The following is a 14,053-nucleotide window of genomic DNA, read 5'->3' as shown; positions in this document are numbered from 1 at the left end:
AAAAAAGTAGGCTATACACTGAGTGATCATATTAACATTGACACATCATAATACCTAGTATAGTATAAAGTATAGCTTATGAATACCATATTAATGTAAAATGGTATTTACATGGTATACTTCAAAGAATACCATACTAGTTAATTTCCAAAATACATGGTATAGGTAACCCAATGCAATTGTGCGTTTGGTAGTTCAAGGGCTTTCAATTACTGTTAGGCTGCATTCAAATCAAATATGCATTCCCTTCCATATAAAAAAATATGTGTGTGAAAAGAGTAGCGTGTCGAATTCGTATTCATTAAACAGTAGGCAATGAGAAAATGTAACTACTTCTATATTGCTGTGATTTTTAAAGCTATAAATGTGTGTATTCCAAAAAAATTCATTTCTAAATTAATTTATTCAATTTTATTCTTTTTGTTGTTGTTGTCTTTTATTCATTTCTATTTTTTTAATTTTTCCTTTTTATGAATCTTATGAATCTTTTATTTATGAATTCTAGTCATTGGTATCTATCAATTTATTTTATAATACTTAATTATTATATATTTCCTATGATGCATGATTATTATTTTACTTGTTATTGATTTCTTTAATTTTTTACATATATTCTACTATATATGTTTGATCATTTTCAAATGTAAGATATTTTGTCTCTTTTATCCTGTAAGGTTGAGAGGATATTTTCCTTCGGAATTAAGTAATGTACCCTGTTGCAGAGTATAGCACCCCTGGCAAACTTTGTTAATTTATAGTTCTGTAGGCGGTTTATAATGGACCGTGATTCCAGTTAGAGAATCAGGCACGGGAGAAGTATTTGTTGTATGAACACACAACATTGAACGTTATCAGGGAGAGCATCAGGGACAGTATCAAAATATGTTTCCATCTCTCAGACATGAGATAATGCAAGATCTGCGATATTCTTTTAAAGGTCTTAAATGTGTTAAAACCACAATTGCTCATTAACTTATTCCGTGTGCCTTACAAGGAACAAGATGACCTAATAAGACCTGTTAGAGTATATTTATCCTGAGTGCATCATTAAATGGTTGCAAGAGAAGTAAAAAGAACTTAAATAGGTACTTTCCCTAGTCCCTTCCTGTGTAGTCACAGCATACAAAATGTTTAGTTTCAGATGACTCAGGGCTTCTTCTTCTGCTGCTTCTTCTCTTTTTCCTCTCCTTTCATTCTGCAAATATCTAATGGGCTACATGCTTTCTCTATCTTCACAAACTTCATCTGTTAGATACAATACTTTGGATTTATTGGTGTAATGACTGAAACAAATCAGACACAATTATTTGTTATATTTAACTAATAATCTTTAAAACTCACTCTGGGATCTATGGTCCCATCCCCCCAACAAGGGCAAGAAGGGTCTTGGTTACCATGACTACGATCAGATAAGTTGGTTTTATTGCTGTTAAAAATGTGATCACGTGGAAAAAGCAGAGGCCATAGGAAAGACCCAAAGCCCTTAAATCAGACTTTCCTGCATTAATTTATGGACGAACTGATCTGTAAATGAACATGCACCCCAGGACACTGTGTGAATGATTTACTGTCTTGTGTAGTGTATTTTGATATTATGTCTTTGATACTATGTATTTTATGATAGAACTAATCAATGTAACCCCACCTGCATCGTGTCTCCTATCTAATTAATCCTCGTTTAATGACTCACACTTTAGTGTACATCACCTTCTCATAGAATGCAGTGTGTGTTTGTTAAATCCAGCAAGGCCTATGTCTAACCACACTTGAGACAGAGCTTGGAAATTTCCCCGCTTGGAAATTCCCCCTTTCTTATTGGTCAAGCCAACCCTGATAGGTGGGACCTCTTCCCTCTCTTGGCCTTTTCGGTACCTTCGCATAGCTGTCCTGCGTGGCCACACTAGGCCCCAGGGCAGCAGGCCTTGACTCACAACCAACCATGTGCTCATTCAGGAGAGAGAGGACTCTCTCAACCAGAACAGAATCAAAGAACAACATCAGGAGGTGTTTGGCAAAATGTCTTCATTCAATTCAGAAGAAGTCCAAGCAACTCCAACCATCAACTCTTCCGACTTCCTCCCTTTTTCTGTTTGCTCTACGTGTCCTCTCCGGCCCAGGGCCGGCAGGCCACAATCGGCACTCCAGCCATGGAAACAGAGTCAAACAAACCATGCAAGTTCATCACCAATTCTTCAGTCAACGCCGAAGAAATCGATTGAGACTCATGGGACCATCAAAATCCTTCTTCAGGAACTTCACGAAATGTTTCACTGCAAAGGCCATGCAAGTATAGATTTAATGAGGTGCTCTGAAAATGATAAGTTTATGGTTCTTTTCATAGTTAAATGGATCTTTTCCATAGTTCCATTTCCTGCTTCTGGTTTCATTCTGTCACTCACCATTTTACCTATGCATGTATGTATGTGTGTTTAGTTTAGTTATGTTTGTGATTTAGTTAATAAAACTTGTCCACAATATGTATTTGGTTCTGATTCTCTGCTTGCAACAAAGATTATTTTACGATTTAGATTTTGACAAGAGGCTCTTAGTAGAACTGTACAGTAAGAAAGACATTTCCCTTCCCCGGAAATGAACATTTCTTAGAATTAATAAACAGAGTGTTCACAGGACGAACAGGTGGATTGATTGTAATATTAATTTTACTACATTTAGTTAATTTTATTAACTGATCCAAATATTCATAATCAATTATAACAAGTTATTATTGATTATTCATATTTCGTATAGCTAATTTGCTAAATTGGATATACTTTTGTTTTACATTTTATTTAATAAAATGTGTTATTCCTTATTCAAATTTGATCTCTGACATAATCATTGCCCGTCTGCCTGGACCTCACTGCATCAATGTGATTCATATGGAAACATTCTGTATGTTTTTTTGTTAAAAAGTAGCCCCACCCTAAAACATCACGGTGAAAGCAGATACAAAAAATGAGATACAAATGAAATCGTACAAATTCAAATTAATTAGCCACCAATTCACCAAAACATTAAATGGTTCAAACTTTCCATGAGTGTGTTTGAATGACTCACTACTTCCGGTAATATTTCTAAATTGTGCATCCAATAGGCACTTTACTATCCTATGAGGCCACGGGAGAGGAATTTTGAATGGCAGTGAAGCAACAGAACCGACTGTGTTACATGATAATGGCAAAATGACGAATGTTGTACATCTAGATTACATTCATACTACACACATGTAGAATATACTTTTTACGGGCCTAATGTTAATGAATTGAATATCGCTTGTTCTAAAAACAGCCGACAGTTTTGATTGCTTCAAGTTTGTCTGTGAGAAGAGGTAAGGTATAGTGTTTTTCCATCAATAAAACAGTTTTGCTTCTTACTCCCACCTAGTCTTGCTGTACGAACCTCTACTGTCCAACACTGACACAACACATCTGTTCTGTGTTTGTGCATTTCAGTTGCATTTGACTGGCCAAATCATCACAGTACATATTAAGCTTTTTTTTTTACTAAAATACAATCAAGAAAAGTAGAGATCGATGTATAAGTATTCTCCTAGCACAATTTCCTTTCCCATCATGCCAGGATTGCTGTTCCGTGTTGTCAGTTGTAATTGTCTTGTAGGCTTGCCCATTTTGTGGCAAGGCAGTGATATGCCAATACCTCTTGACTTTTTATTCTCTCAAAGGGAGCAGAGAAGTGCAACTGTTGCTTCTCGCTGAGAGTGGTTACCACTGGCAACCACAGACCATCTGCCAGCGTGCCGTGAATCTGTTGCCAGAGTAAAACAGAGTATGAATGGTTGTCTTTATGAGATGGTAGTGGGTGGATATGGAGTGTGCAGGGGCAGAGGACCATGTTTCATTGAGTCAAATGATGGCACAAAGCACAAAATGTTGACCAAATAGCAAATACACTAATGATAATGTAGGGCTCTGTCACTCTGTCACACTCTGTCACTCTGCTAATCTGTGACATTGGTAATGCAGGATGTTCTTTTTATTTGGTTGGTTTGGGATTCCAAGTTCCTTACCAATGCAGAAAAGAAAGATTGAAATAAATTCTGAGCATTACTGAAATACTAGACGCATACAGGCAGTAGGAGCTGAATCAATTCAGATGAGGTCGATTTTTTTATAATACAAATAAAATGTAGTACATTTCATAACATTTATATAAACATATACAATTTCCATATTGAAAAAAAAAATCATAAGAATAAATGTGAGAGACTGTAGAACAATGAACATTAAGAAAAAAAGGGTTTTCAGCTCCATCTCTTTTTTTTATTTATTATTACTAATGGTATAAGTGGATTAGTGCTCAATAATGCCACCTAGAGGCCGGTGATATAGGCTATCACACACTGCAGATATTTAGTATAGCTTATTTTGGTCTGGTGTGCAATTGATGTTAAGCAAAACCTTACAAAAAATCATGGCCAGCCAGAATCCTCTGGTATAGATGATTGTTGGTTTTATTACCCGCTTAAATAATCACATTTGTGGCTCTGAAATGTAGGCTATCAAATCAACTATGAAGCTAAAAGCAATCTGAAATTCAGATCTGCTCTTTAAATATAAATAAATACTTATCCAACTGTGAATCCTGTCTAGGTAGAAAATGTTAAGTTTTTATTAAGTTATATTCTTCTTTTCCCTCCCTTATAGTTCTGAATTGTTATTTTATTTATTTATTTACTCATCTACTTATTGTTTTTAATGTTTTTTTTATTATTTGTTTATATTAATAAAAAAAAAGATTTTATCTATTTTATCTATTTCATCTCTTTTTTACACCTTTTCTTTAAACATTTCCACGGACCCCCTAGCACTTCCTTGGGGTTCCTTGAACTTAAAACATTTGCAAGTTTCATAGCTTCCTCAAATCCTCCTCATTATAAACAAAGCATTTATGTAATCAAGCTCCAAAAACGGCTTGTTTGGATATTGTGGGATTTGTCACGTCACATGGACAAATACATTTGCATATGACTATCTGAGCTAGACATCGATGAATAGTTATATCATCACTGAACAGCCCTCGTCCACTGGCATTCAGTCGCTTGACAGCTGACATTTGCCTGCACTGGATGTGAGCGTGGCGTTGTGTCAAAAGCAAATAGAAACCATTATAATTACTGACACTGTCTACACTGGATACAGTATACAGATTCACTTTTTGATATAATCCACACACTTGAGTCTGTCGACAACAGGACAAACTTGTTTAAACAGCTCATTTGTGTCTCTGTACTGACTTCAGAAGGATCCCAGCATCAGAAACAAGTGGATGGTGGTGTCCCGGATCACATCGGACGATTATATGTTTGTTCGGGACATCAAGAAGCAGCCAACTGTATTGGATCTGAACTTTCATGCGCTTTGTCTGTAAATGACGGTTTTATATGGATAATGTTAAATTTTAAAACACTTACTCACGTGTAATAGCGAGTATACTATATCAAGATTATAAGTGAACCTCAAGGAACATATTAAAATAATGAAAAAATCCATCAAAAATGACCCCTTTAAACATTATATATTTGTGTCCTCAATGCTTAAGCAAAAGCTTTGATACTATTTGATGCAGTGATTTTACGTCCGGCACTGCTGTTATGAATAGCTTTTATTTGACCTTAAAAGTCCTGCCTAGGAATAACCTGCACTTCCTCCGTGTGTGTGCTTGGTGCTGTGATCTGGTTTCAAGCTGAAGAGCTGAATCACTTCACCCTCAAAGACCCCAGGGAGTCCCTGTCTGGATCACGCTCAAGCATCATGGGAAGATGACTCATACTAGCACATTACATTGCAGAGGTGCACAAGACATGCCACAATTAAAACCCTGCACCCGTATACACACACAAATACATACAACAGTCTTATATGCACACTTTATTATTTCTTGAGTAACTGACAATGTGCCTCCCTCCCAATCTTCTAGCACACAGAGAATATTCAAGAGGATGTCCGCCCGCCTCCCACCCACACTACATCACACACACCCATGCGCGCAAGTGAATTGTTGGACAATCAGTAGGAGGTGTGTGTGGGTGTGAAACAAGCAGCAGACTGAAGGAGCCATGGAGCTGCTGTGGGCAGAATAACCACTGGACTGCAGGAAAATCTTAATGACTGTTCTGAGTGACATAATGCCAGCTGAACATGCACACACTCATTTACACTGCTTCATTTGAAAGAAATTTCACATGCGGTGTGTTAATAGTATGTTTTGTATGTTAGTAGAATTGATAATATTCCATATGCATAAATACCCAATACATAGAGTTCATTAGCATAGTCTTTCTCACAATGCAGTGGGTCTCTTGTTTGTTGTAGCAGGCATACTAGTGCAGGTTCAAACGCTGCCGATTTATGAGCTATCGCCATTGTGAGTATTCCTTGTGTACTGAGGCACTCCTCAAGTTGTAATAAGGAAGTGTAAAGTAGCCAACTGACAAATTAGTTCATAATGGGTGTATTAGGCAATATACTAGGCAGTATAAAATGTATTATTATCTATAATTTTGAATGTTTTGACAGTATACCTTCAGAGTACCTGTATATTGCATACTGCACAATATATAAGAATAGTGTTGTGTCATGACCTCACTGTGGCATTTTTATTTCAGTAAGCACTATCAGGTTATCGATCCTGAAATAAATGAGACTATTTTGCATTTTGGATCCAATCAAATAATAAGTCATGAACATGATTGGGTTGAATCTAAAACTTAAGTAACAGTTGGCTATTTGAAACTTGTTATGTTTTTTTAAGGACCCATAATCAGATTAGTTTACTTTATAAAATGTTGTGAGAGTACTTCTCTCGTTATTGAACAGAAAATAAAAGTTAACAAAAATGATTCCGCAGAAGCGCACCCCTTTCTCTCCATTCCCAGAATTTCTAACGCATGTGCATTGTTACTCAATCAGCATTTCCTTGCTGGAATCTACAGTGTCATGGTGAAAGAATACTTAACCCAATTTGTGAGCTTTCAATCTGAATCGATTGTGATCGGATAACACAACCACGTACCAAATTACAATGGTAACACTCTTTCTGTTCATTTGTTCCTGAGGGCTGCATGCAAAAGGGCTGCACCCTGATCAAAGGATAGATGTGAAGCTTTGAAGGGCTTTGGTGATTGTGCATATGTAAAATGAGACCAAATCAATTTGATTCTTCGAACCTTGTGTGTGTGTGTGTGTGTGTGTGTGTGTGTGTGTGTGTGTGTGTGTGTGTGTGTGTGTGTGTGTGTGTGTGTGTGTGTGTGTGTGTGTGTGTGTGTGTGTGTGTGTGTGTGTGTGTGTGTGTGTGTGTGCGTGTGAGTGTGTGTGTGTGTGTGTGTACATGTGCACGAGTGTGCATTTGATTTCAATTTCAATTTAAAATATTTATTCTTTATTAGCATTAGAAGTGTAGGAATAACAATACAATACTTTTAGTGCTAAATAATAAATAAAATATGGTTAAAAAAACAATCCGATGGCACACTGTGCTCACTAGCTATTACGTAATGGTGAGTTTCCAGTTCATTTATCATTGTGGAAATGTAACGTCAAGCTGAGCACATTGCATTGTGCGATTCAGTATTCAGTGCATGGTGGGTTTGTATGCTGCACATTTCAGCAAATATGGTTGGACAATCCATGCACATACAGTTCTCTGCACAGTATAAAACTGCATACCACCTCACTTCAAACATAACATGCCTTTCTGAATATGTTATTTCAGCTAGAGAGGCCTTAGTTAGGAGGCAGAGGGTTTGGAAAAGTAATGAGTCTTTTTGAGCCATCTTGTGCATTAAATACATTTTGCCTGCAAAACACACAATACACCTGCCTTTAAATGTTATGCAAAACTAGAACTGGCAAAGTACCTTACAGCCCATTTGAATACATTAACGTATATTAAAATGAAACAGCACATTATCTCAGAGAGTAAGAATGTGAGCGCAAATATGCATTTCTTTTGCCATCAAGAAGTTTATCAGTGTCCTCACTCTGTCTGTCTGCCAGGTGTGAATTCATTTGCATATGCGTTGCATAATTAGCCTTTCCTTAGCAGCCATCTTGAGAAAAATATCCAGCAAACACTTATTATGAAAAAACAAAACAAAAAACAGATTGGATCATGCCATCAATAAAGTGGTTTACTCAAGAGAAGTAGAGCGACGAGGGAGTGTTCCAGAGGATCGCAATAAAACTGGTTAATTACAATCAGACATTTTCCAAATTCCAAACTGCATGAAAAAAATTGTAGTTAGTACTGTAATCTAGATTACTAATTTAAGGTATTCTGACTACTTATTCTAATCTTGTAACATTGATATAAAAAAGGGAAAGAAAATATATTCCATATTTTGTTATCAGAAACATGAAGTGCATTAACTGTTACAATACGTCAGGGTTTCACAGGTGTGTGATGGAATTGCAGGGGGTTCGTGAGTTTAATGAAAAGCTACTAAGTAATTAAATCATGTGACATTAACAGACATCAGAGAACCGTGAACTTCATTTTATTATTATTTATTATTGTTGTTGACATTCCACAAACCTACAAGACCTTGTGAACGTTTAACTGAATGTGCCAACCTTTGGCCCATTGAACTGATTCAATGTGCCAAAGGCATTAAAACAAATAAAGGACTGTAATTGTCATATTGTTATATGTTTTATAGGGAAGTGGTGTAGAATTCTTGATGTTCTGAGATTTATCTGGATGTAGATTTGGCAAGTGTGCTGGCAAAACAGCGATTCTCATTTCTTACATTTTACATTGTCAGTATGAAGAACCTGATGTGTTCAGACATGCAAAAGACTGAACGGTATTTGGCTATTTTCTTGTAGTTTGAATTGGGAAGACGGAAGCCTCAGGGACTCTGTTATATTTATACATCAGTTAAACCAATACGCAGTTTGAAACTAGGTCAAGGGTCAATTTCAAATGAATGTGATACAAAATAAACGTTAAATTAAAACATCATATATATATACAGACAAATTATTTTCACTGGAATAAAAATGTATATTATTCACCCATTTCCATAGCATTGGATTAATGAACTTCTATGCATAGATTGCAACAAAATGCAAGTTTAGACCTTTGTAATATTGTGTTGCTCATGAATCTTTAGTAGTCGAGAACAAAGGATTTTGAATGATGTATACCAGGTCAGGTCATCTCTGTGGACACAATGCCGCCATAACTCAGTAAAACTATTATCAAGAGCTTCAAGGATAGATTTCATGAGGCCACTCAATGCTCGGCCGCCTCTATGTTCTATAATAGAATTGCAAATCATGCACTTGCTTTGCTTTTGAAGCGACTGCTCTTTTATGTAGCACTATCATCTACTCCATAGCCATATGTTCTGAATCATATATCGTCTCTGCGTAATTGCCTTATTGCACATGCATACAGAAATGCACTCTGTTTACAACATGCTGTGAATGGGAGAAATGAATTATATATGGAGCCAAGACTGCATGCTGCTTTTGAAACATGTCTTATCAGGTCTGTACATTAAGCAGAGGTATCAAGTCCAGGTTCAGAAAGTAAACTTCCTCCTCAGTATTTTGTTCCAATCACCTGGATTTGCTAATTAGCACCGTTTTTCAGCCAGGAGATAGAACTAATTAGTTAATGGGTGGAATAAACATACTTTTACTTTCTGACCCCTGGAATTGACACCTCTGACATTAAGTCAACTATTTTAGAAAAATGTATATTCTGCATTCACACACACATCACCATAACAATATATCTATCACACAGACAGTAGGAGGTGCTAGAGTGCAGTACAATGCCATGATGAAAAAACAAACAAACCAAGAACAACAACAACAACAACAACAAAAAACACTTAAACCAGCATAATGGTTTGTTAGTTTTTGCTGGTTTATGGTGGTTTCCCAAACTCCCCAAACCCTAAAACCACTAACCATCTTAGGCTGGATTGTACACTGGATTAATTAGATAATGGTAGATATTATGGTCATATTTGAAGGAAAAAAAGTTACATAAAATATATTTATTTATTTATAATCTCATTTATAAATATGTGCAGATACCATTTAAAGTGCAACTGCGTTTGTAGCCTACTTGGGGAATAAAGCTTCCAGTCAAAAGTCTTGGATTCCTTTTTTCTTCACAATTTCCTAACGGTACACTATTTTAAAGGCAGGGAAGGCAATTTGTCCCAGACTATAGTCTAATAAACTAAGTTTATTGTTATGCTGGTTGAAAGTCTCTTCACATCCTGATAGCAATCAATATGTTAAGTGGTCTAACTGTATAGCCTATATATTGTGGAAGGTGTAGGACCATGAAATGTTCGTCCAATCATTGCATTCGATGGTACGTTGTTACCTGCCTACACCTCCACCCTGCTCGCGCAGACATCACACCTGTGACGTTATACTCGGAGCAGTTTGTGACTTGAATTTATGCGTTTCATTGGCAACACTATCAACTCCAAAATTAATATACATCAGTCAGTAGGTACAGGTCAGTGCCCTTTAAGTTGTTAATGTAAATTTGTATTGTAATGTTATGTGCTTTGAGAACACTGTCTCTCGTCTCGTAACGCTTTGCAGACTCTGCTGTGTGTGTTCAAGTGTTTTGAAGGAGGCGTGGCTTTGGAGACGCTCTAAAGGGAGTATGGGATCTTTCAAAGCTTAGCTTGCTATTGCAAACCTTTACCTTTAACTTATTAAATCTCATTTTCCCCCAGCTAAACAGTATTTTCAAAAAAATACCCTCTACTGGTCAGCAAGAAACAATAATGACAATTAGAAACAACAGAGAGATGTTCACATATTTTTCAAAAACATTTGTAAGAAAAAATATATAACATGTAAATGTCAATTTAAAGGGATAGTTCACCCAAAAATATTTTTTGTCATCATTTACTCACCCTCATGTTGTTTTAAACCTGTATAAGTTTTTGTTGTTCTGTTCAACACAAAATAAGATGTTTTGAAACATTTTTATTTTGACTTCCCCATTGACTTCCATAGTATTATTATTTTATTTTATTATTTTTTTCAATTTGATTACCAACATTCTTTAGAATATCTTCTTTTGTGTTCAACAGAACAAAAAAAATCATACAGGTGGAACAACTTGAGTAAATGATGACATAACTTTCATTTTTGGGTGAACTATCCCTTTAAGGGGGGATATTGGATTTAAATTGTTTTACTTACTAATTCTAGCAGACAGCTGATCAAAAAATGTGCAAGTTTTTAAGGAGGGAGTCTGGCAATTTTTCCACAAAAAAAAAAGAAAGAAAGAAAAAAGATTTGTTCTCGGGACATTGAACAGCCTCTATGGCAGTTTCATGAACCCCGCCCAGCAAACGGAGACAGGCGCAGTGTGCGCAGAACACCATTGGCCGAGAGCGCAGCTTTACCTGTATGAAGGTGTGCCAACCAGACAGACAGCAGGATGAACTTTTCTTTGCTCTGATCCACTTCGGGGATTTGAATTCATGCCCCTAAGATCATGGAGCCCGTAGCGTCTTGGAGCACCGAGAGAGTCATCGAGTGGCTCAAAGGTAACCGGGTGTGTTTTTGTTTATGTCTGTTTGTGTTTTTAGAGACCGACAGTTGGTTTAATGTAGATCGATAGAAAGATGTGGCCGAATAAAACAAGAACGACACAAAATGACAAATCCTTAAGGAACGGAAGGTGTTTGTGGAATGAGGAAGCGCTTTTAGTTTGTTGATAAACGCTCACGCGTAACTAACTAGGCTGGTGAATACAAGGGCGATTTAACAAACTTCCAAAACCCTGTGCTATAGTACTGATACGTCCAGAATATGTAAAGCGATAAAATCTGCTGCTGTCATTCTCTGTGCGAGTCCAGACTGGCCCACATCGTTCTATATGCGCATGTCTCTATTATTCTCGCTCAGTTCTGATGTTCTGTGGTTTCACTTTAACTCTCTACAATGTTGTTTATTTTATAATTCAAAATAGTGTTTGTGTCGCTGTGTGTTTAAAATATATTGATATTAGTATTATAGTGTACTATACTGTAGTATTGCGTAATACTAATGAACCTTTATGGTGTGCAGCAGTTGCTTGTAAATACTTATGTCTCCAACTCTGAAGTGTAAAGTATAACATTGATTATGCACTGCTGGCCTTTTACTCTTTATGTACTTCGTTTTTGCTTTATATTTCTATTGAGTTATTGTATTTACAGTGGCTTAGTAATATGAATTAGGAGAACAGTTTACTTAGTACTTCAATGAATGTTTCTGAAATTCAATTTTAGTATAGGCACATACCTTAAAGTCTTTGGTAACTGAAAAGTTCGACCAATATTGCACAGAAGAAAAGATATTGAACACATATGATGCCAAATGTTATCACAATTAGTCCAGCCATTAAACAGGCTATTATAGGCCTTTCAGCAAAATTAGAATAAAATGTATGTTTAAATACAGTAAACATTTTAGTTTGAAGGTCATAATTAACAATAGTGATTTTAATTTAAGGGTTTTTTGAACAGGCCGGGTGTTTGACAGCAGCATATAAAACTGAGATGTGGGCCTTTTGACTTCCTAACTAGGCCTATCTCTTCTATTATGATTACAACAGTTCCACCCATTAACTTGATTTCTTGAATCTGTATCTTCAATTATTATCTGTATCTTCAAATAAGATCTTCATCCTATTTTTGTAATTCACCAGTTGTTTCACACATTCATAATATAAATCTTCCTTGCTTTTTTCCTAAAATAAAATTATGTAAACAAATTGTAACTTAATTTCCCCGGCCTTTTGAGTTCAATGTAAAAATAGTCATAATAGTAAAACTATATATACTGTAAAATACAAGTATTATAATGTGCACTTTACTAATATTGTCTAGTTGTTTGTTTGTGTTGATCTTATTGAAGCCCTTATGACCTATTAGACTGTAACATAAGCATAGAGTCCCTTCTCTAACTTGTTTGTTTGTCTAAGTGTTTGACAAATGTTGGACATGTATCTTGTGATCATTTAGATTCTGTATTGGAGCTATGAGATCTCTAAAGGCTGAATAAATATTATATCAAACCAAATATGATAACAAAGCCTTATATTCACTGCTGTTAGATTGCATTTTATATGGCATTTCATTTGATTTTTAACACAAATCATGGTAAACTTAATATGTTTTATGAATCTAGACTAGAGAATAGTCTCACATGGTTAATAAAATCTTTTGGCTGTGGATGTAGTTGCGTAAAAATCTTACGCAAAGGAATTTCCTTCAGGGCCTAAAATCTTTGTGTTTCATCAGCTTAGAGAAAAAAAGCTTAAACCCTGAAAGTTTTATGTGCAGACGAGAATCCATCTAGTAGGCCTACCTTCATCTGGATCTTCATCCTGATCATACCAAACTAGTTAACAATAGAAACTGCTTTCAGATGAGATGTGCTTTTTCCTAAAGTAAACACATAGCAGGTGTGTGACTACAACAGCTGGCTGCACAGCTTTAGTGTGTATGACCCACATACCTTCTTCATCCTCATTTCCTTCCATTATAACAGATATATGGAATTGTTTTCATATGTGTATATGTGGATTGTTCAGTGGGTGGTACTTGAGCTTCTCATGATGTTGCCATTTCCTTTCATTCATAAAGGCACTACTCATTTTTCTTTCAATATTTTTATTTGGGTAACATTTTAATTTCTCCATTATAATAGTGACAATTATATATTTTCTTTTTAACTTTATATATCTTTGAGATTATATATGTCTCTTTTTAACTTTTTGTATTTTTAAGAAGATCATTTTAATTTTTAGATGTATTCAGAAGTTTGGGGTTGGTAAGACTTTTTTAATGTTTTTTTTTTTTCCAAAAGAAGTCTCTTATGCTCACCAGTGCTGCATTTATTTGATAAAAAAACAGTAATATTGTGAAATATTAATACAATTTAAAATAACTTTCCTATTTTAATATATTATAAAATGTAATTTATTCCTTATATGGCAAAGCTGAGTTTCCACAAGCTATTACTTCAGTCTTCAGTGTCACATGATCCTTCAGAAA

The 14,053-nt window shown here is 35.6% G+C and overlaps 1 protein-coding gene across 4 annotated transcripts in view; it reads left to right on the top strand.

The window, feature by feature from the left end:
• Positions 1–11,093: 11,093 nt before the first annotated feature.
• cnksr1 (connector enhancer of kinase suppressor of Ras 1) overlaps positions 11,094–14,053 on the top strand; it is a 31,285-nt gene continuing 28,325 nt past the window's right edge. The window contains exon 1 of one of the 4 annotated variants that reach the window (XM_077239690.1): positions 11,094–11,557. In XM_077239690.1, coding sequence (XP_077095805.1) covers positions 11,506–11,557 — 52 coding nt within the window. In that variant the 5' untranslated portion in view covers positions 11,094–11,505. The remainder of the gene's footprint in view (positions 11,558–14,053) is intronic. The other 3 variants (XM_077239691.1, XM_077239689.1, XM_077239692.1) reach the window with 3 other exon arrangements.

Source organism: Siphateles boraxobius, unplaced genomic scaffold (assembly GCF_051911475.1).
Source record: "Siphateles boraxobius isolate OS27281-9 unplaced genomic scaffold, OSU_SipBor_1 22, whole genome shotgun sequence".
NCBI classification, from domain to species: domain Eukaryota; kingdom Metazoa; phylum Chordata; class Actinopteri; order Cypriniformes; family Leuciscidae; genus Siphateles; species Siphateles boraxobius.
The sequence above is the reverse complement of the archived record's forward strand: the minus strand, read 5'-3'. Positions and strand labels throughout refer to the sequence as shown.